The sequence below is a fragment of the Oncorhynchus gorbuscha genome, linkage group LG24, assembly GCF_021184085.1.
Source record: "Oncorhynchus gorbuscha isolate QuinsamMale2020 ecotype Even-year linkage group LG24, OgorEven_v1.0, whole genome shotgun sequence".
Taxonomy (NCBI): Eukaryota; Metazoa; Chordata; class Actinopteri; order Salmoniformes; family Salmonidae; genus Oncorhynchus; species Oncorhynchus gorbuscha.
In genome coordinates, this window is record NC_060196.1 from 43,091,511 (window position 1) to 43,114,138 (window position 22,628).

The 22,628-nt window shown below is 43.9% G+C and overlaps 3 protein-coding genes across 6 annotated transcripts; 1 reads left to right on the plus strand and 2 right to left on the minus strand.

Moving 5' to 3' along the window:
* Positions 1-206: 206 nt before the first annotated feature.
* On the minus strand, positions 207-6,059 carry snrnp40 (small nuclear ribonucleoprotein 40 (U5)). The gene is made up of 10 exons (XM_046327352.1): positions 5,808-6,059; positions 5,294-5,423; positions 2,898-2,991; positions 2,614-2,779; positions 2,196-2,318; positions 1,841-1,961; positions 1,567-1,649; positions 951-1,012; positions 757-860; positions 207-572 (listed from the first exon to the last, which is right to left on the minus strand). The coding sequence occupies exons 1-10, from the start codon at positions 5,919-5,921 to the stop codon at positions 523-525; spliced, it is 1,047 nt and encodes a 348-aa protein (XP_046183308.1). The 5' UTR covers positions 5,922-6,059; the 3' UTR covers positions 207-522.
* Positions 5,846-12,936, plus strand: zcchc17 (zinc finger, CCHC domain containing 17). Of its 3 annotated transcripts, none has more exons than XM_046327347.1 (7): positions 5,846-6,173; positions 7,095-7,267; positions 7,940-8,040; positions 8,137-8,228; positions 8,399-8,499; positions 10,491-10,681; positions 11,518-12,936. In XM_046327347.1, the coding sequence occupies exons 2-7, from the start codon at positions 7,129-7,131 to the stop codon at positions 11,674-11,676; spliced, it is 783 nt and encodes a 260-aa protein (XP_046183303.1). In that variant the 5' UTR covers positions 5,846-6,173; positions 7,095-7,128; the 3' UTR covers positions 11,677-12,936. The 3 variants fall into 3 exon arrangements, with proteins under 3 accessions (XP_046183303.1, XP_046183305.1, XP_046183304.1); XM_046327349.1 differs by having other exon boundaries at positions 6,164-6,389; XM_046327348.1 differs by lacking the exon at positions 5,846-6,173 and adding an exon at positions 6,702-6,869.
* A 1,573-nt stretch (positions 12,937-14,509) lies between these two features.
* Positions 14,510-18,444, minus strand: fabp3 (fatty acid binding protein 3, muscle and heart). 2 transcript variants are annotated; one of them, XM_046327350.1, is made up of 4 exons: positions 18,270-18,444; positions 15,857-16,029; positions 14,875-14,976; positions 14,510-14,759 (listed from the first exon to the last, which is right to left on the minus strand). In XM_046327350.1, exons 1-4 carry the CDS (start codon positions 18,340-18,342, stop codon positions 14,706-14,708), a joined length of 402 nt encoding a protein of 133 aa, XP_046183306.1. In that variant the 5' UTR covers positions 18,343-18,444; the 3' UTR covers positions 14,510-14,705. The 2 variants fall into 2 exon arrangements, with proteins under 2 accessions (XP_046183306.1, XP_046183307.1); XM_046327351.1 differs by lacking the exon at positions 18,270-18,444 and adding an exon at positions 17,562-17,693.
* Positions 18,445-22,628: the final 4,184 nt, after the last annotated feature.

Below are 22,628 nucleotides of genomic sequence, written 5' to 3' on the forward strand. Positions count from 1 at the left end.
TACTTTGATGAGATTATCAAATCAATATTGACCAATCTAAAACTCAATTTAACCTTATGGCCATTTAAACCCCTATTTGGTTGTATGGCTGTGTTTATTAAGAGTGAGAGTTTAACAAAATGACAGGCTTACATACTAATAGTTTCAGAGTAAAGATAAACAAATATTCAGCTTCAACAAGAACAGGAAACAGAAGAACGACAACATTCTTCCAGAAGTAGTTTATTAAAAGAAATACAATTTTTTTTACAGGTGTTGGTTGTTGTGACTGGAAATTATAAACTCAAAATACTGTCTCATTATTAAATAAACAGAAACATAAACAAGTACAGAGTACTGATCATTCACACAATGGAGCAGAACATACACACTCAGATGTACACACAATTACCCTTCTCTCTCTCTCACACACACACACACACACACACACACACACACACACACACACACACACACACACACACACACACACACACACACACACACACACACACACACACACACACACACACACACACACACCTACTGAATCTCTCCCATGTAGAGTCTCTTGTCACTGGCACCAGAGAGGACTGTGGGAAAGTTTAAAAAAAAACATGTATATATATATGAGAGAGAGAGAGAGACTAAGCACTCAATGGAAAATATATATATATATATATTAGAGAGAGTGACTAAGCACTCAATGATTTGTTTTTTTAAAGCAATAGAAAGAGGGAGAGTGTGAATAGCCAGACAGATATAAAGCCATCTCACCAATAGGCTCCTCAGGGTGGAAGGCGACCTCATTGACTGACCCAGCATGGCCTGGCAGCTTGTACAGGATCCTACGAGACGTGGTGTCCCACACATATACAAACCTGGACACACACACACAGTTTATAAAGAATCAGAAAAGAGGGGATTGGTGCATTTATGTTGAGGTTTCGTACTGCGGAGAGTGTGCTCACCTGTCGGCTGAGCCTGCTGCAATCTTGCTGCCGTCAGCGGACCAGGAACACCTCAGAAGGTTCTGCAGACACATCAATGAACTATAAACGAAACCTATACAGAGTGTATTAACATGCCATAACCATGCTATAGCAGGCCATAACCATGCTATAGCATGCCATAACCATGCTATAGCATGCCATAACCATGCTATAGCATGCCATAACCATGCTATAGCATGCCATAACCATGCTATAGCATGCCATAACCATGCTATAGCAGGCCATAACCATGCTATAGCAGGCCATAACCATGCTATAGCAGGCCATAACCATGCTATAGCAGGCCATAACCATGCTATAGCAGGCCATAACCATGCTATAGCATGCCATAACCATGCTATAGCAGGCCATAACCATGCTATAGCAGGCCATAACCATGCTATAGCAGGCCATAACCATGCTATAGCAGGCCATAACCATGCTATAGCAGGCCATAACCATGCTATAGCAGGCCACTAGGCTTATCAAACATGATATGAGCACAAATAGTTACACTCACACTGAAAGTATTTGTCCAGTTTCAAAATCAAAACACTTGAATCTCATACTCTCTGGTCAAAGGTATTTTATTTACCTTCTCAAAGTTGTGAATGTTCCCCTGGAATATCTTCACACACCTCTCCTTGGGAGCAAACGGACGGACGTCCCAAATACGCACTGCAGAACAACACACATTTGCACACATAATCAAGTACTGTAACACACACAGTTGGCGATAGAAACACAAGCGTTTCACTACACCCTATAACTGCTAAACACGTGTATGTGACCAATACAAATTTGATTTGTAAACACACAATCTCACACAGACACACGTCTTTAAATATGACACACCCACACACACTGACCTGTGTTGTCCATGGAGTTTGAGAGGAGGTAGGACCCCTCTGAGCTCAGGCTGAGTCCAGTCAGAGAATCACCATGACCATGCATACTGTAGACCAGCTTATTCTGCCTCAGGTTCCACACCTACACAAGGAGTTGATCACTGTATGGCACAGTAGCCTTGCCTCCTGGTAGTATCCAGGCCCGTAGCCACAAAGCATCTCAGAGTTGGAGTGCTGATTTAGGATCTGTTCATATAATATTTTTCATTATGACCTAAAAGGCTAAACTAATCTTAGATCAGCACTCCTACTCTGAGATACTTTGTGGACATGGGCCCAGGTCTTTCTTTCACACTATCAAAACCCACACACGTACCTTGATGTCATTATCGATGCCCCCAGACAGGATCTGGTCGCTGGTGTCGTTGAATGTGACAGCCAACACCTGGTAGGTGTTTTGGAATGTATGGACCGCCCCCTTCTTACGGATGTCCCACAGCTACAACAAACACGCGCACACTGTTAACAAACACAACAATATCCTAATTACGGCTGTCCTCCACTTACAACAGTCAAACAACACTCAGAAAGATTGTGCAGGGTAGGTTTTAGTTCCTGCTCAGTGTTAACACACCTGATTCAATAAATACACTGCTCATAAGAGAACTTGATCAGGCAATCAGGCATGTTAGTAATGCTGGAATGGACCTAAAGCCTGCACACACAGTAGTTGTCTAGAACCAGGTTTGAAGAACACAGGCTTAATTAAAGCAGTCTGTGGTAGGCATGGTTACCCTGACAGTTCCGTCGTCACTGCCGGTACAGACGAGCTGGGGTCCGCGTCGAGCAGGGTAGCAGGAGTTAACGAAGGAGGTGTGGCCTTTTAGACGCTTGATTCTCTCGCCCGTCTCACTGTCCCACACTCCCACTGTCTTATCTATACTGGCACTGAACAGCAGGCTGCACACACACACACAGGTGGGGAAAGGGTCATTAAACACACAGGATATTGACCCAACAACTACATCACGTTTTTACCGGACCTGAGCAAGTTCGTACGTGTGAATATATATCCTACCTGCCGTCTGTGTTGTAGTGAAGGTCCATCACAGCTCCACTGTGTCCCTTCAGGGTGGCAAAGTTATCACAATCCCCATACACATTCCACATCACTGTAGAGAGAGGGAGATGGATGAGTGTCACCAGTTAGGTCAAGTGAGCGAGAGGATTGTATGTGTGTGTGTGTACGCACACACGTGTACAGTGCCTTCTATTCAGACCCCTTGACTTTTCCCACATTGTTACGTTAGTCTTTTCTAAAAATAAAAATAGTATTTTTTATAAATCTACACACAATATCCCATAATGACAAAGCAAAACCAGTAAAAAAAAAAAAACATTTACATAAACATTCAGACCCTTTATACCTTCGACAGTAATTGCAGACTCCAGTCTTCTTGGGTATGACGCTACAAGCTTGGCACACCTGAATTTGGAGAGTTTCTCCCATTTGTGACGACCCTCTCACTCCATCTGCCATATTCTCTCTTTGCTCTCGTTTTCCTTAATAGGATGTTGGTGGGCAGATCCGGGAGGTTCGTCAGAGAAATGGGACACACCTGGGCCCGGGATAAATACATCTCTTCCCCATTCATTGAAGAAATTCTCCATGCAGACACACTTTGTTTTTGGTTGTTGCATTTTAATGCGTGTCCGTTTTGATTGTGTTGGCACCTTTCAACACCCTTCATTATCACATCTATGCACGCAACCACTCATACTACCTACTACATACACCAATATTTATTGTATATAGGTTACTTGAGATATTAAATATATTTTTGTTATCTCCATGTTTATTCCTGGCTATGAGCCAGTTTGTGACACGTTCTTCTCTACAGATCCTCTCAAGTGGTCAGATTGGATGGGGAGCATTGCTGCACAGCTATTTTCAGGTCTCTCCAGATATATTAGATCGGGTTCAAGTTCGGGCTCTGGCTGGGCCACTCAATGACATTAAGACTTGTCTCAAAGCCACTCCTGCGTTGTCTTGGCTGTGTGCTTAGGGTTGTTGTCTGAGGTCCTGAGCGCTCTGGACAAGGTTTTCTCTGTAATTTGCTCCATTCATCTTTCCCTTGAGCCTGACTAGTCTCCCAGTCCCTACCGCTGAAAAACATCCCCACAGCATGATGCTGTCTCAACCATGCTTCACCATAGGGATGGTGCCAGGTTTACTCCAGGCGTGACGCTTGCCATTCTGGCCAAAGAGTTCAATCCTGGTTTCAACAGACCAGATAATCTTGTTTCTCATGGTATGAGTCTTTAGGTGCCTTTTGGCAAACTCATAGCAGGCTGTCATGTGCCTTTTACTGAGGAGTGGCTTCCATCTTGCCACTCTACCATAAAGGCCTAATTGGTGGAGTGCTGCAGATATGGTTGTCCTACTGGAAGATTCTCCCATCTCCACAGAGTACCTCTATCAGAATGACCATCGGGTTCTTGGGTTCCCTTCTCCCCCAATTGCTCAGTTTGGCCAGAGTCTTGGTGGTTCCAAACTTCTTCCATTTAAGAATGATGGAGGCCACTGTGTTCGTGGGGACCTTCAATGCTGCAGAAATGTTTTGGTGCCCTTCCCCAGATCTGTCGACACTATTCTGTCTCGGAGCTCTATGGACATTTCCTTCAACCTCATGGCTTGGCTTTTGCTCTGACAACTGTGGGACCTTATATAGACAGGCTTGTGCCTTTCCAAATCATGTCCAATCAATTGAATATTTATTTAACCTTTAAACTAGGCAAGTCAGTTAAGAACAAATTCTTATTTACAATGACGGCATACACCGGCCGATGCTGGGCCAATTGTACGCCGCCCTATGGGACACCCAATCCTGACCGGTTGTGATACAGCCTGGAATCGAATCAGGGTCTGTAGTGATGCCTCTAGCACTTAGATGCAGTGTGTTAGAACACTCAATTTCAAGTCTCATAGGAAAGGGTCTGAAAATGTATGTAAATGTATTATGTATTTCAGGAAAAAATTATTTAATCAATTTTAGAATATGGCTGTAATGTAACAAAATGGAGGAAAAGCAGCCAACAAGTGCTCAGTATGTGTGAACTCCTTCAAGACTGTTGGAAAAGCATTCCTCATGAAGCTGGTTGATAGCTTTGCACATTCTATCATCAATGCAAAGGGTGGCTACTTTGAATAATCTAAAATATATTTGGATTTGTTTAACAGTTTTTTGGTTACTACATTATTCCATGTCTTATGTCACAGTTTTGATGTCTTCACTATTATTCTACAATGTAAAAAAATAAAACCCTTGAATGAGTAGGTGTGTCCAAACTCTTGACTGGTACTGTATGTACACACACACACACACACACACACACACACACACACACACACACACACACACACACACACACACACACACACACACACACACACACACACACACACACACACACACACGAGCCTGTCATAGCCAGAGGAGGCCAAGGTGGCTCCATTGGGATGGAACTTGCAGCAGTAGACCTCTCCCTCATGGCCACACATCAGCATGATGGGAGCCTGCAGGCTGGAGCTGCGGGGAGGGCCCTGGAGAGGGGACATGTTAGATTATCATATCACACCGTCACAAACAAGCAGGCAGGTAGACGCACACACTATTCTCAGAGCGTTACTGTATGTGCATGGCCCAATAACAATCCTGGTATCGATTAAACTAGCTGATAAAGTAAAACAATTATACTTGCTATCTAGCGATCAAAATAAGTTTTCTGCTAGCAGTATATGCATTGGATAGCCTTAACTAGTAAACAAGTGCATATCTCAGTCACAGGGTATCAAAGCTGAAATTGAGGTTATTTTCCTGTTACCAGTGGAAAGACTGAAAACATTGGTAGTTAACAACTCTCTGAAGCTAACTAGCGAAATTGAACTTCCCCATTGTTGTATTTTGATGACCCCCTCCTTTCTTACCATGGCCACGAGCTGTTGCGACTGTGTCGCGGCGATCAGCTCCGTCCTGGGCCTCTTGACTCCGCCGGCAGGAACCAAAGCCATGTCCCCCGGTCTCTTCTTTGGCTCAATCATGGTTTAACAACTCAATGAACACGATGGTGTATAACAGAAATCGACTTGAATAAATGAACTTCTTTCAACAAACCGCTTTCGACACAAGTACGAAGTGAAGAGCGGTCTGAGGTACTTCCGGTTCTCAGGGCGATTGATTGGGTCGCAGCTCCTCTGTTAACGTTGATTGGTTATCATTGTTGTTGACCATGGCCCGTAAACCGGAAGAAAACATCTGAAACAGACTACAAAAATAAATACTCGGCACACAAGGTAGCTATAATATATATTAGTGTTTATATAAACGTGTGAAGGTTACGTTTTAAGATTTGATTGCTACATATCTCCCTATAAGAAGTGTACATACGTATATTTGCCCCTAAGGTAGGGCAAGCTAACAACGCCAAGGCTACTAGCCATAGGCTATATAAACTCGTTAGCCTAGCTAGCCAGCCAGCCCATCAATCTAGTGCTTAAAAACAGGAAAAGGTAAAACGGCTAAATTTTGAATCAGTTTGTCACCCTCCGCAACATACTGTTTGTTGGCAAAGTTACTCAGGTTGCTTACAGTAGCTAGTTGACCCCACATCCAGCCATGTATTCTATACTTTATGTATAGCTATTTAACATGTTTAGTCAGACACTGTTCCAGCTGGCTGATAAACAATGTCTACCTCGCCATCTTTTTTATTTTTCAAATCTTGTCTCATTGATTGAGACAAGTGGATGTCCACCCCAAAGTGCTACACGTCATGATGACACTCGTCAGTCTCGATCAACGAGAGAATATTTGAAATAGACAAGATGGCGGCGTACACATTGTTGGATTACATCATGGAGCAAAACAATGATTACATTTAATAACAGAGCATTTTCTCAATTCAAACGAACCCCCTGCAACTAGACATGGATGTTTAAAAGACTTGGTGTCTTTTAAGTCAGGAATTGAGAAAGTATCGCCAAGTTAAGGTTGGTAGAAAATTCTGTGCTAGCTAGTTAGATCAGTGATTCCTCTTAACAAGGCATTACGAAGGAGGAAGGGTACACAGTTTCAAAGCAGAGTGCCAAAATACATAACCAGGCGTATTCAGTGGGGTGCAACATTACAGAATGTTTAGATTGAGGTGTTGCACCTAGTCTTTACATGATGATCATCTCCTTACCTAACCCAGTTGTCCTTCTGTGTGTCTGCAGGGAGAGAGTTCTACTGTGAGTCGCCATCATCATCATGGCAGACTTTGACCATGACCAGCAGGAGCCTGCAGGACTAGATGGCTTGCCAGCCATGTACAGTATTGTGAAGGGAGAGGTGGCTTCTGTACAGACCTACGGAGCCTTCATCAAGATTCCTGGCTACAGGAAGCAGGGTAGGCTTAAGGCATCAGCATGCTTCAGTTCGGCTGGCGCCTTGAACGAGTGTGCTCTCATGCTCCCTTAAAATAATAAAAAGCTTGGAAAACGAGAAAAAAGTGGCAATAGTACTTGTTTGTCCACTTTGAGACGCTGTAGCCAGTATACTTCCTCAAAAGTCAGAATTCATCTAATATAACTCAAATAATCTGTCATTCATTTGGAGATCTTAGTCATGCAATTTTACATCTAATTAATGGTTGGTGCATTATTTTTTCCCCAAATAATGTGCATGAAAACCTGTTGTCTCTCATTGAATGACAACAAGGACTTTATTGAAGAGTTCCTACTGTTGACCAATCACTGACGAAGCGGTGTAGACTTTGGCTCCCGAACTTCGGCGGGCCTCGAGAAAAAACCCTTACCCAAGGCCAAGATGAACAGAAACGTCACAAAATGTCGCCATGATATATGCACAAACTCTTCCGAATTGTTTCGCCTGGGAAGCATGCAGACACCTTTGGGCATCTTTCACTTTACAATATCTTTGACTTCATGATCTCTTTCTGATTTATATTATCTTTGTCTGTTTTGAGTATTACAGTTTCTTCTGAGGCACTACTCTTTCTCCTCACTTTCTACCTCTTCCCTCTATCTCTCCCACTTTATCTATTCTCGCTCTCTCTCAGGGTTGGTTCATATCAGTGAGTTGTCAGCCTGTAGGGTTGAGAATGTTGCAGAAGTCGTTGACGTGGGAGAGCAGGTGTGGATCAAGGTCATCGGGAGAGAGGTAACACGCAGACACATACACGTAAATAAACTCCATCTCTCCCTAATAAGAAAATGGTTCCGAACATGGCCTTACCTCTCCCTCCATCTTTCTCAGATGCGTGATGACAAGGTGAAGCTCTCCTTCTCAATGAAAGCTGTCAATCAAGGAACAGGGAAAGACCTGGACCCCAACAATGTCATAGCAGAGTATGTTTTTGTGTCCAACTGGGTGCACTGATAAATTGCTTGGCTACTGCTGCTTTTTTCAAGTGTGTGTGTGTGTGTGTGTGTGTGTGTGTGTGTGTGTGTGTGTGTGTGTGTGTGTGTGTGTGTGTGTGTGTGTGTGTGTGTGTGTGTGTGTGTGTGTGTGTGTGTAGGCAGGACGAGCGGAGGCGTAGACAGTTCAAAGATGGTACAGGACGAAGGATCACATTGGAGGCTGTACTCAACACTACCTGCAAGAAGTGTGGCTGCAAAGGTACAGCCACATGAACACTAGGGGGGTTTAAATATTTTCACTATTCCAATAGTATCATGAATTTCTTGGATATTTAAAACCTGCACGCACTATAGCTGCAGCTGTGAGCGAACAGACTGAGGAAGAGGGAGAGATGCCAAGGCAACTCAGCTACAGCCATGACTTGCTAACTTGTAGCAGCTACAATATTATTTATCATGTTATTTATCATCCCATTTAAGTGCCTGTCTTGACTGGAGTAGCCTAGAGACGCTAGCTGACTAAGCTAATTGAGGCCACATGCTGCGCTTTCTCCTCAACCCCATTCAGATAAAACAGCCTACCTGTTGGTTTCTCATTGTCGCCTACTCCTTCTCATTGAAAAGTTTGTGGGGTTGTCACATGGGTATTTTAAATGGAAAAAAAAGCCTTTTCAGTGTTATAATAGGCCTTTAATAAAATGTTATCACAAAAATTAATACTCACAAGTATTCAAATAGTAATGTCCGTTCGGACATTCAAATAACCATTCATATCCCTAATGAACACATTCTCTAGACAAACGGATTCAACTAATCCTGAAGACCTTCAATCAATCCTTGAATTATGTGTGTTTGGAACTGGACTGGAACAAAAGCCTCTAAACACGGCCCCTGTTGTTTACCTCCATCCTAATGTAGCATATGATCTCTCTCTCTTTCTTTCTCTCTGGTCACTTCGCTAAGGACTGTTTCTCTCAGGTCACTTCGCTAAGGACTGTTTCTCTCTTTCTCTCAGGGCACTTCGCTAAGGACTGTTTCTCTCAGGTCACTTCGCTAAGGACTGTTTCTCTCTTTCTCTCAGGGCACTTCGCTAAGGACTGTTTCTCTCTTTCTCTCAGGTCTCTTCGCTAAGGACTGTTTCTCAGGTCTCTTCGCTAAGGACTGTTTCTCTCTTTCTCTCAGATCTCTTCGCTAAGGACTGTTTCTCTCTTTCTCTCAGGGCACTTCGCTAAGGACTGTTTCTCTCAGGTCTCTTCGCTAAGGACTGTTTCTCTCTTTCTCTCAGGTCACTTCGCTAAGGACTGTTTCTCTCAGGTCTCTTCTCTGTTTCTCTCTTTCTCTCAGGGCACTTCGCTAAGGACTGTTTCTCTCAGGTCACTGTTTCTCTCAGGTCACTTCGCTAAGGACTGTTTCTCTCTTTCTCTCAGGTCACTGTTTCTCTCAGGTCTAAGGACTGTTTCTCTCTTTCTCTCAGGGCACTTCGCTAAGGACTGTTTCTCTCAGGTCACTAAGGACTGTTTCTCTCTTTCTCTCAGGGCACTTTTCTCTCAGGACACTAAGGACTGTTTCTCTCAGGTCTCTTCGCTAAGGACTGTTTCTCTCTTTCTCTCAGGACACTTCGCTAAGGACTGTTTCTCTCAGGGCACTTCGGACTGTTTCTCTCAGGTCAGGACTGTTTCTCTCAGGTCACTGTTTCTCTCAGGTCTCTTCGCTAGGACTGTTTCTCTCTTTCTCTCAGGTCTGTTTCTCTCGGACTAAGGACTGTTTCTCTCTTTCTCTCAGGACACTTCGCTGTTTCTCTCAGGGCACTTCGGACTGTTTCTCTCAGGGCAGGACACTTCGCTAAGGACTGTTTCTCTCAGGTCTCTTCGCTAAGGACTGTTTCTCTCTTTCTCTCAGGTCTCTTCGCTAGGACTGTTTCTCTCTTTCTGTTTCTCTCAGGTCACTTCGTTAAGGACTGTTTCTCTCTTTCTCTCAGGACACTTCGCTAAGGACTGTTTCTCTCAGGTCTCTTCGCTAAGGACTGTTTCTCTCTTTCTCTCAGGTCACTTCGCTAAGGACTGTTTCTCTCTTTCTCTCAGGTCTCTTCGCTAAGGACTGTTTCTCTCTTTCTCTCAGGACACTTCGCTAAGGACTGTTTCTCTCAGGGCACTTCGCTAAGGACTGTTTCTCTCAGGTCACTTCGCTAAGGACTGTTTCTCTCTTTCTCTCAGGGCACTTTGCTAAGGACTGTTTCTCTCTTTCTCTCAGGGCACTTCGCTAAGGACTGTTTCTCGGCCCCAGGGCTGCAGTATGATCTGATACCTGAGGAGGGCGACGATGAGCCTCAGCAGCTACAGAAAGAGCCTATCAACCCCAACCTCATCCCACTCGCAGTCCGCAAAACCCAACCTCCACAGGACTCACACAAGAAGAAGAAAAAGGAGAAAAAAGAGAAAAAGGTAAAGACCACAGAGTGACATAGAACTCAAGGTTTTATATTCCTGTCTCCATGGTAAGGATTGATTGGCGCCAGGGGTATTTATCAATAGTCTACAGTGGCTCTTTCTCCCTCTCTCAATTCAAAGGGCTTGTTATTGTTATGAGAAACGTGTTTACATTGCCAAAGCAAGTGAAATAGATAATAAACAAACAAATATTAACAGTAAACATTACTCAAGTTTTCCTTTTAAATATACATTTCAAATGTCATTATGGCTATATACAGTGTAATAATGATGTGCAAATAGTTAAAGTACAAAAGGGAAAATAAACATAAATATGGGTATTTACAATGGTGTTTGTTCTTCCTGGTTACCCTTTTCTTGTGGCAACAGGTTACAAATCTTGCTGCTGTGATGGCACACTGTGGTATTTCACCCCATAAATATGGGAGTTTATCAAAATTGGATTTGTTTTGGAATTACTTGTGGGTCTGTGTAATCTGAGGGAAATATTTGTCTCTAATATGGTCATACATTTGGCAGGAGGTTAGGAAGTGCAGCTCAGTTTCCACCTCATTTTGTGGGCAGTGTGCTCTCTGTTGAGAGCCAGGTCTGCCTACGGCGGTCTGTCTATCTCTCTCTCGTGTGAGGTATTTATCGCTCCTGTAAAATGTAACACTTGGGTTAACACCCCCTGGTGACCATGTCTCTCTGTCCTGAGAGAAGTTGCATCAGTGACGCATTGCAGAATAACCAACATTTTAAATAGATGATTCATGTAGTGATATAAAACTCTATCAGTTTGATTCTTCTTTTTTGTCTTTCATTGCTTGTCTCTCCTCCCCTTTCCTCAGGAGAAGAAGGGGAAGAAGAAGAGGAAGAGAGAGAGGAAGGAGTCCGAAAGTGACAGCAGCAGCAGTGGACCCAGTCAGGCCAAGAGAGGGCGCCATGACGACAGAGAGGACAGAAAGAAGAAGAAACACAAGAAACACAAGTCCCACAAACACATCTGAGACTGATCTGACGGACTGACACACATACATTGCACTAAACACACACAAATGACACTGTAGACACACATACACACAGTTAAACTGTGGACACGCACATACACAGCGTAGACTTGGTTGGACACACACACAAGTTGACGCAACAGTCAGAAGCCCCTCATAGCCCCTTGCCCCTACCGTCTGACACATGCAGATCGATAGAAACCTGATAGGTGTTAGCAATATGGCAGCTTCCCTGAGCCCATCGGAAAGTTAAGTATATATTGCACCTATCCAGTTCCCTCAGATCTACCTTTAACACTGAAGAGGTTAGTGTTGTTTTCAGGATGACAGTATAGGTGTCTCAGATCCCACAACACCTGGAGTTAACATCTCAGGAACCATATCAAGACGTTGTAATCTGTGCAGGCCTGTGCTGTGTTAGTAATACGTGTATCTGGAACCAATCCACCTGTCCTCACTGGTCAGGTTAAACGCATGACATACACTACATGACCAGAAGTATGTGGACACTTGCTCGTCGAACATCTCATTCCAAAATCATAGGCATTAATGTGGAGTTGGTCCTCCCTTTGCTGCTATAACAGCCTCCACCCTTCTGGGAAGACTTTCCACTAGATGTTGGAACATTGCGGAGACTTACTTCCATTCAGCCACAAGAGCATTATTGAGGTCAGGTACAGATGTTAGATGATTAGGCCTGGCTCACAGACGGCGTTCCAATTCATCCCAAAGGTGTTTGATGGGGTTGAGGTCAGCACTCTGTGCAGGCTAGTAAAGTTCTTCTACAACGATGTCGACAAACCATGCTGAAACGGGAAAGGGCCTTCCCCAAACTGTTGCCACAAAGTTGGAAGAACAGAATTGTCTAGATTGTCATTGTATGCTGTAGCATTAAGATTTCCCTACACTGGAACTAAGGGGCCTAGACCGAACCATAAACTGCCCCAGATCATTAATAGTCATCCACCAAACTTTACAGTTGGTACTATGCATTAGGGCAGGTAGCGCTCTTCTTGCATCCGCCAACCCCAGATTTGTCTGTCGGACTTCCAGATGGTGATGCGTGATTCTTCACTCCAGAGAAGGCGTTTCCACTGCTCCAAAGTCCAATGATGGCGAGATTTCCACCACTCTAGCCGACGCTTGGCATTGCGCATGGTGATCTTTGGCCTGTGTGCGACTGCTCAGCCATGGAAACCCATTTCATTAAGCTCCTGACAAACAGTTCTTGTGCTGACGTTGGTTCCAAAGGCAGTTTGGAACTCGATAGTGAGTGTTGCAACCGAGCACAGATGATTTTTACACGCTTCCACACTCCGTGGTCCCGCTCTTCAGTAAGGCCATTTTACTGCCAATCTTTGTCTATGGAGATTGCATGGCTGTGTGCTCGATTTTATACACCTGTCAGCAAGAGGTGTGGCTGAAGTAGCCGAATCCACTCATTTGAAGGGGTGTCCACATACTTTTGTATATATATATGTATATATAGTGTACATGCATCAAAGCAACACACACAGGAAGTGGTAAAGCCGTAAAGAGGAAGTGTATATGTGTTACAGGAGATTTCCCAGAAACACGCCACTTCGATACAGCTATGACCGGAAGTTACTTTTTCGTAGCAGGTTAGGAGAATAAGGTTAGGGTTAGCAAAAATGCTCTCGTAACCTTCTACGAAAAGTCACGGTCATAGCTGTATGGAAGTGCTGTGTTTTTAGGGAGTCCCGGTCAAACATACAGGAACCTCATGCTTGCGATATCCTGTTGGTACACGCCCCTTATTGTGTGTGAACACGTGTACTCTGCAACCATGTCATCCAGTACTTGAAGATGTGTGTTTGTGCGCAAAGGAGTTTGTGTAACATGGTCCATATTCCTGTTTGCAAACTATGAGGGTCTTTATTAAAGATTTGAACTGTCAAGTATTTCATGGTCCGTACGGTCACAAAGCGTTCATGAAGCAGAGCTTTGCTCCAGTCTGGCTTGGTCATTTATGGTGATGTTGATTTTGAGTTCATTTGAATGGTTTTGTTAGAGTTGATCATTACGTTGTAGGGTTCATTTGCTCAAACACCAGTCTGTTTGTTCCATGTTGTGGTCATAGCATGTAGGGGTCACTGTGAGGTGTCCTGTACTGCAGGTCCTCTGTCCCTGGTTGGCACCCTGTCTGCAACACATGATACCAATCTACACAAGCCAGGAATGCGCCCAAATTAGAACACACACTCATAGCCCAGGACACACACACACACCTACGCAGCCAGGCACCAATCACAATTTCTGTTCACCTAGGAGGAGCCGATGGTGGCACACACTGAGGTTGGTCTATAATTATTCTCCTCGTGATGCTCTGTGTAAACCTAGTTAAGATGGAAACTTGTCGCTGTTTTGGAACTGCTATAATTGTACCAGAAGTCAACTCCCCCTCCTGAGCTACACAAACGGCCATAACTACTCAGAAATGGGTCAAAGTGGAAAGGCCTTTACTTGGTGTTGTGGCAACACACAAACTGCCTTGATCTGTCTGAGGAGCCATATGCTGTTTCCACACAGAAGCCTCTGATCTCAGCTTGGCACAAAATGGCTGCCGTGCCTCACCCTGATGGGTCATACTACTATAAGACGTGATGAGCCATTTGGCACAAAATGGTTGCCACACAACGTTGGTAGATGAGTTGACTTTCCTCCAGGCAAGTTGAAAAATTCCTGTGGTTTCATGAAACTAGTGTGTAAGTGCAGTACCCAGTGTTATAACCAATGACTTATCTATACACAATGGTTTATATACTGTGACTGTTGTCATGGTGAGTGTAATTGACAGAAGCACTCGGGACGGTTTTAGAGAAAAAAAAACATAAGTGGAATTTATTCAGTGTTTCATACAGAAGAGAAACACTACAAAGAGAATGACGGGACAGCAGGGGGAGTCAGGGGTTCGGTCAGGGGTTAGAGGTCGTTGCGGTGGGGGTCGGGTAGGGTTGTTTTTGGGGGCAGGTGTGGCAAAGGGTAGTGCAGTTTTTTGGGGAATGTTGTCACTCGGCCTTGACGTAGGAGCGTGTGGAGACGACGTCACCCAGAGTCAGAGTCTGTGGAGCAGAGAGGAGAGAATAGTTAGATATACAATATACACAGATTTATACAGTGTGTGTATGTATATGCAGATGCTCCATAAATGTACACAAAAACACACTCAGTACTGACCAGTTCGAGGGCGTTGCCGCTGACTTCACGGACCAGAGTGGTCTCCTTGCCGTCCCACTTCTGCACGTGAACCATCTTACCACCGTCTATCGTTATTAGAGACTAGAGAGAGCGAGAGACATGTTATGAACACACACGTCACATACTATTGACTGGGGAAAACTGGAGAGAGGCGATAAGAAGATACAATCTACTACTAATTAAGTGAGTTTGAGACTGTGGTGAATGTGTGTAATTGCAGATTAAGAATGGATATGACTGCACTTTCAACAAAGTTAGCCTGCACTATGTGACATGTATGGCCACCTATCGAGAGTTGACTTGAGGTTACTAGACACACACAAACAAAAGTAACTATTCCTCAACAATAAGACATTGTGTGTGTGTGTGTCTGTTCTCTTTTTCACTCAGATCATGCTTAGCAGCCTCTCTCTCTCTCTCTCTCTCTCTCTCTCTCTCTCTCTCTCTCTCTCTCTCTCTCTCTCTCTCTCTCTCTCCCGTCACAAAGCTACAACTCATCATCCTTGACCTCTTACCTTTGACCCCTCAATCCACCAAACATTTCAAGGCCTCTGGCTCTGTTTGTCTGTTTGAAATCATTTGCTCTTCTACTGAACCCTGCATGTCATGGCGGATACAACCATTACCTGTAATCCAGCATACATAACCTCTAGTCCCTGACCTCTCACCCCATTATCAGGATACACACTCATGACAACTCTTACAATGTATTATAACGGCATCATAATGTATTATAGCTGTAAAGTGTAACGTGGCCATAAAAATGACTGTAAAGTGTTATCATTAAAAACATACAGTTAAAACACACACCATAAAGTATGACTGATCATCAACTAGACATCTAGGACTTAAATCAGTGTCTCAGCATCCTGATCTAGGATCAGGTCCATATAGTCTTACTAATTATGATCTAAAAGGCTAAACTGATCCTATATCAGCACTCTTAGCCCTGACCTCTTACCTTGACCTTCCTGTCGTCGGCGGTGGTCTCGTCGAACTCCGCTCCTAGTTTGAAGGAGATCTCGGTGTTCTTGAAGGTGCTCTGTGTCTTCAGAGTGACTGTGTCTCCAGCTACCTCGATGATGGTGGTGGGCTTGGTCATACCGCCAACCTGGCGTGTTGCAAAGCCCACACCTGTCAATCAAAAACACATCACAAGTTAACACTTCATCTAGATAAGGACATTATAGCCTACTATCTCATATCACATCTTGATTAGAAAGGTTGCTGCTGCCAATACAGCCCCACCCTTACTGTAGATATTCCTTTCTGAAGAAAAAGGCCATGCACGCACCCATGCACGAAAACTCTTTTGGAGTTAATGATGTGTGACTGACAGACTTTTCAAGCCCATAAAAACTCCTTGTGACTATAGTGTGACTATAGGTCCAAAATAAAAAGGTACACACTAAGGGAAGTCTTTACACCAGACAGTGCACTGCATCACTTATTGATCTGTTCTGTTTGTGGAAACTGACTGCTGATTGGACTGATCTAACGGAATCTAATTCCCACTCTTATCACTATTTCCTGTGTTCTTTAAACATTCAGCAAAAGTCATCAGACCCAGCTGCGTGTGATCGGTTCTAGAGTACTTTCCTCCTCACCTGAACTAAAGTAATGTTTCTGTAGCAGCTGAGTTCATCTCCCAAGGCAAATAGAGACACAGTCACACAATCCATACAACAAACAGCTAGTTTGTGGCACCTGCCTGAGTGATCCGGAGAGTTGGTTGGGGGTCAATACTATGGTGACAAGAGCAGAGGGGTCGAAGCTAATAACCCCAGGGGTCAACGAATGGGTCACACACACACACTATGTTAATATTCAACCCCTCCTCACAACCTAGCCTCAAAAAAGGACCACTCTTTCAGAGAATTTCACCCCCTATGTGTGTGTGTACACAGCTCAGACTACAAGGAGTTTCTCACAGTAGGGTCATTCCCCCCTCCCCCATTCAAACGGAGAGAGCGAGAGAGAAGGCAGCAAGGTTTGTGACCTGTTACCACAAGAAAAGGGCAACCAGTGAAGAACAAACACCATTGTAAATACCACCTATATGTTTATTTATTTTCCCTTTTACAATACTGTATATATACATAATATGACATTTGAAATATTTATTCCTTTGGAACTTTTTTGAATGTGGGGCGGCAGGGTAGCCTAGTGGGTAGAGCGTTGGACTAGTAACCGAAAGGTTGCAAGTTCAAATCCCCGAGCTGACATGGTACAAATCTGTCATTCTGCCCCTGAACAGGCAGTTAACCCACTATTCCTAGGCCGTCATTGAAAATAAGAATTTGTTCTTAACTGACTTGCCTAGTTAAATAAAGGTTACTTTTTTATTTTTTTAAATGTAGTCTTTACTGTTTCATTTTTAGTTTATTTAACTTTTGTTTATGATCTATTTCACTTGCTTTGTCAATGTAAACATGTTTCCAATGTCCATAAAGCCCTTTGAATTAAATTGAGTCTCCCACTCACCCCCCCCCCCACCACTAGGTTGGTGGGAGGGTGTATCACAACCGGCCGTGATTGAGAGTCCCATAGGGATACACAATTTGCCCAGCGTCGTCCGGGTTTGGCTGGTGTAAATAAATAAGAACTGACTTGCCTAGTTAAATAAAGGTTCAATAAAAAAAGTATTAAAAAATAATAATAATTACCACTATCGCCATGTGGTGAACCACTGTCTTCATGTCCCTCTCTGGCTCTGTTCCTACTTCTCTTCCTATCTTTCATCCAACCTCCCTCACTCTCCCTCCTGATATCCCTCTCTCTTCTGTCCCTTTCCCTCTTCGTTCTCTATTTGTGTGTGTCCAACACACACCCTGTTTTCCCATGCTTAGCATTAATGGCTGCATTATCCGTTTCAACACGCATGCTCTGCTACTTACACACACACACACACACACACACACACACACACACACACACACACACATGCAGCGCCCACACACCAGTGGAGGCTGCTGAGGGGAGGACTGTTCATAATAATGGCTGTAATGGAATAGAATCAAACCATGTGGAAACCATGTGTTTGATTCCACACCATTCCGGCAATTATTATGAGCCATCCTCCCCTTAGCAGCCTCCACTGCCACACACATATATGAGGGTGCACACAGATACACACACCTGCATGTGTGTGTAGTTTTGGGCATCTATGTGTATTTGTGAGCTCATGTGTGTCACACACTCATGTTCACAAACACACATCAGTACAAAAACACACATGTGGGTGCACACAAGCACACACCTTTAAGTACTCATGAACACTCACACCCTTCTCACAAGTGCACACATGCACCCACAGGGAGGCACACCCCATCCTTTACCATTACCGTTACACTACAAACGCACACGCTGCTCACCCAGAGCCTTCATGTATTCGTCAAAGTTCTTGCTGTCCTTCAGGTTCCATGTGCCTGTGAATGCCTCAGCCATGTTGTTAGCAGTGGTGTGGAGGAATGAGAGAGAGAGTGAGAGAGCAGAAACAGAATGAGAGAGTGAGTGAGAGAGAGGGACAGAGAGACTGCTATATGCTGCAATCCTACTGGTCGGTTTTATACCGGCTGTTCGTGATGTCATCACTCTGAGCGGGGAGAGGAGGGAAGGGGGAGGGAGGGGAGGTGAGAGGAGTCAAAGACACAGACAGACAGACAGACAGACAGACAGACAGACAGACAGACAGACAGACAGACAGACAGACAGGAGGGGCAGGGGGATATTAAGGTGTCCAGCAGGAAGAATAAAAGACAGTCAAAAAAAGAGGAGAGGAGTGGGGGAGGGGAGAGTAGAAGAACATCTTGCTCCAGTCAGAAAGAGAGAGAACGAGGGGGAAAGAGGGAGGAAGCCAGAGAGGGAGGGGGAAAGAGGGAGGAAGCCAGAGAGGGAGGTGGAAAGAGGGAGGAAGCCAGAGAGGGAGGGGGAAAGAGTGAGGAAGCCAGAGAGGTAGGGGGAAAGAGGGAGGAAGCCAGAGAGGGAGGAAGCCAGAGAAGAAGGGGGAAAGAGTGAGGAAGCCAGAGAGGGAGGGGGAAAGATTGAGGAAGCCAGAGAGGGAGGGGGAAAGAGTGAGGGAGAGGGAGGGGGAAAGAGGGAGGAAGCCAGAGAGGGAGGGGGAAAGAGGGAGGAAGACAGAGAGGGAGGGGGGAAAGAGGGAGGAAGCGAGAGAGGGAGGGGTTGATGATTGATTTATTTGTGAAGGTCAGGGAGAACGACATGGACATTTTCTCTCTTTCTATTTCTCTCCTGTTTTCTACCTCTTTCTCTCTCTCGTTCTCTCTCCTCCATCTGACCGTCAACGACCTCACTCTAATTATTCACTCAACAGATAAAGAGACAATGATAGAGAAAGAGTGTGTATGTGTGCGTACACACGGGTGTGTGTGTGTGGTTACCAGCAACAGAGTGACACACTGACCAGGAGTCGGGACTTACCTCCCTAACTCTAATGTTAATGACTCTTTAAGGATATACAGTGGATTACAGTTGATAGACAGTGGACGTACAAATGTACAGTATCAGTTTAAATATATCTAAATGCAGAGAGGTGGGGGTTCCTGGGATGGCAGAGGGGTAGAGGATATAGCAGCCGCGAGAGGAATGGGGGAGGGAGGGGTGGGAGGTAGATGGCTGAGAATGGAAGTGGCAAGGGGGGTAGATCCTGGTGATTTATGGGCCTTTGTGAGTCAAACTGGTTTAGTTTATTCAGCAGTGAGGGGTTGTCTGCTACCCGGGGGGCTTTTGGTTTGAGTGGAGTCACTTCCCTTTTTTCTTTTTTTTAATATAAAGTGTCTTGTTACTTTTAGGGTTAGGGGGGGGTTATTAAATTATATGAATTTGTTTATTGTGCAAAAAAGTGATTCCGATTGTGTTTATATTGTGTTTATATTGTGTTTATATTGTGTTTATATTGTGTTTACATTGTGTTTATATTGTGTTTGGGAAATCTAAAAAGGTATTATCCCATTCAGTATAGACATATGTAGCGGCTTTACTTACCACAACATCAACATCCCACTGGTCACACACTGGCTGATTCAACATTGGTTCCACTTCATTTCAATTAAATTACGTTGAACCAATGTGAAATAGACTTTGAATTTTGTGCTAAGTGGGATGTTTTAGAAACTGTGATGTTTACAGGAATTTTGATTATTGCCAGGGATACACAACATACTGAAATATATGTAGATACAGTATATTTGTTAGACAGAATACTATATTTCCCTTGACGGAGTGATGCTGATTGTAAAAATGCCGCAACTTGCCCCCCTCTCCCCTACTGCTGGGATTGAGCCAGTAACAGAATAAGTTGCTGGTTTTAACCATGAATAGGTGAAAAATCTGTTGATGTGCCCTTGACCAAGGCACTTAACCCTAATTGCTCCTATAAGTCACTCTTGATAAGAGTGTCTGGTAAATGTAAAATGCTGCCTTAATTCCTGAGTGTAGCTTTTTCTTGGCCTCGCTATAGAGGTCCCTGTTCTTGCTCTTGTAGAACCATGGCTTGTCGTTTCTCTCTCTCTTACACACGCACACGCACGCACACACAAGTCTCACAGACTGTCTATGTGTCTTGTGAAATATTGTCTTTAGCCAATAATGAGACAACCAACTCCACTGGTTCTGTAAGGGACAGACAAATGGACAGAGGCTCTGAAAAACCTAAAAGTTCATACCAATCCAGTCAGTTCCATTTCAATTCAGGAGATTCTTTTTTTTTTATTGAAGAACTGAATTTAAATTCCAATTCTAAAATTGAAAAAATCTATACAGTGCCTTCGGAAACTATTCAGACCCCTTGACTTTTTTCACATTTTGTTACGTTACAGCCTTATTCTAAAATTGATTAAATCATTTCCTCATCAATCTACAGACAATACCCCATGAATACAAAGCAAAAACAGTTTTTTTGCTAAATAAAAAACAGATATGCGTTGTTGGGGCCTCCTGAGTGGCGCAGCGGTCTAAGGCACTGCACCGCAATGCTTGAGGAGTCATTAGAGACCCGGGTTCAATCCCAGGCTGTGTCACAACCAGTCGTGACCGGGAGTCCCATAGGGTGGCACACAATTGGCCCAGCCCAGACCATGAGAAACAAGATTCTCTGGTCTGATGAAACCAAGTCTGATGGAACATCTCTGGAGAGACTGAAAATAGCTGTGCAGCGACACTTCCCATCCAATCTCACAAAGCTTGAGAGGATCTGCAGAGAAGAATGGGAGAAACCCCCCAAATACAGGTGTGCCAAGCTTGTAGCATCATATGCAAGAAGACTTGAGGCTGTAATTGCTGCCAAAGGTGTTTCAAGTACTGAGTAAAGGGTCTGAATACTTATGTAAATGTGATATTTCAGTTGTTGTTGTTTTTTAAATAAATTCTAAAAACCTGTTTTTGCTTTGTCATTATGGGGTACTGTGTGTGGATTGATGACGGGGAAAAAACGATTTAATCAATTTTAGAATACGGCTGTAATGTAAGAAAATGTGCAAAAAAGGGAAGGGGTCTGAATACTTTCTGAATGCACTGTGTGTTTTTGATGAGGATGCCTTGAACTAACTAAATTGAAATGGAATTGACCCTTACCCTGGTAAGAATGTTAAATCATTCTCACCCGGTCTCCCCCTCCCCTCCCCCTCTCTCACCACTCCCCACTCTCTCCCCTCTCACCCTTCACCCCTCCCTCACCCTATTCATCTCTCTCACTCCCTCACTCACCCCTCCCCCTCACCAAAGTATCTCTGTGCCTAAACTGACACGTGTGTGGCGAAATCAGTATGCTGTGTGCATATGTTTGACATTTGACACAAACAGGTGGCCAGAGAGTACACAGAGGGAGGGTTAGAGAGGGAGGCTGAGCGAGAGAGAGAAATGAGGTGAAAGGTCAAACTTATCCAACTCTTTCCTTGGCAAACATCTATAGGTGTGTGTGATTGTTATATGATATACAGTATGATATGTGAGAGAGTACAATGGTTAGCACACTTAGTCATAAATAATTCAAACTGAATACCAAAAGGACTTGTTCAGGCAACTGCCAACAGGCTTATTCGTACCCACCCCTGCTCAGAAAACACACAAGTGACACACACATACAACCATATGCCACATGTAGTCTAGAAACCAAAGTGATATGTTGACCAAATCAACAGACACGACACTGTGAGGATAAGTGCAGTAATCCATATGTACTGATAACGAGTGTTGTCTTGCAGGAGTGTGTTTTGCTACTGTGTGGGTTCATAGGGGTCAGGATATATTGTATCTTGGGCGGCGGTAGCCTCAAGGTTAAATATTTAGAGAAGCAGGCCAGAGAAAAGAACTTAACCTTGAGCAGGAAACTTTTTCAAAACGCTCATAGGGCCCTGCACTGCTGGTGCAGCAGACAGATTTTCATCCCATATTGACTTACTTCAAAGTACACCGTATTTTCTCTTCTATTTTCATATATCTTGGTTCAGACCCAGGCCAGTCTGTATACTGATTATATTGATCACCATGATTTGGTGAAAACAGTTCCTTACAGACTGGATAATATATTCTGGGTCCTCTTTAAAATGGATATTTAACATAACCAAAGGACCAAATGGCAAATCTGAGGTCTTGTTGATTAACATAGAATAGAATAGTATAGATCTATTACACAAAGAATCAGACATGGATTAATATTTGATTCTGATGGATTATCGGACAGTTACTAAACTTAAAGCAACAATTTGTATAGTTCT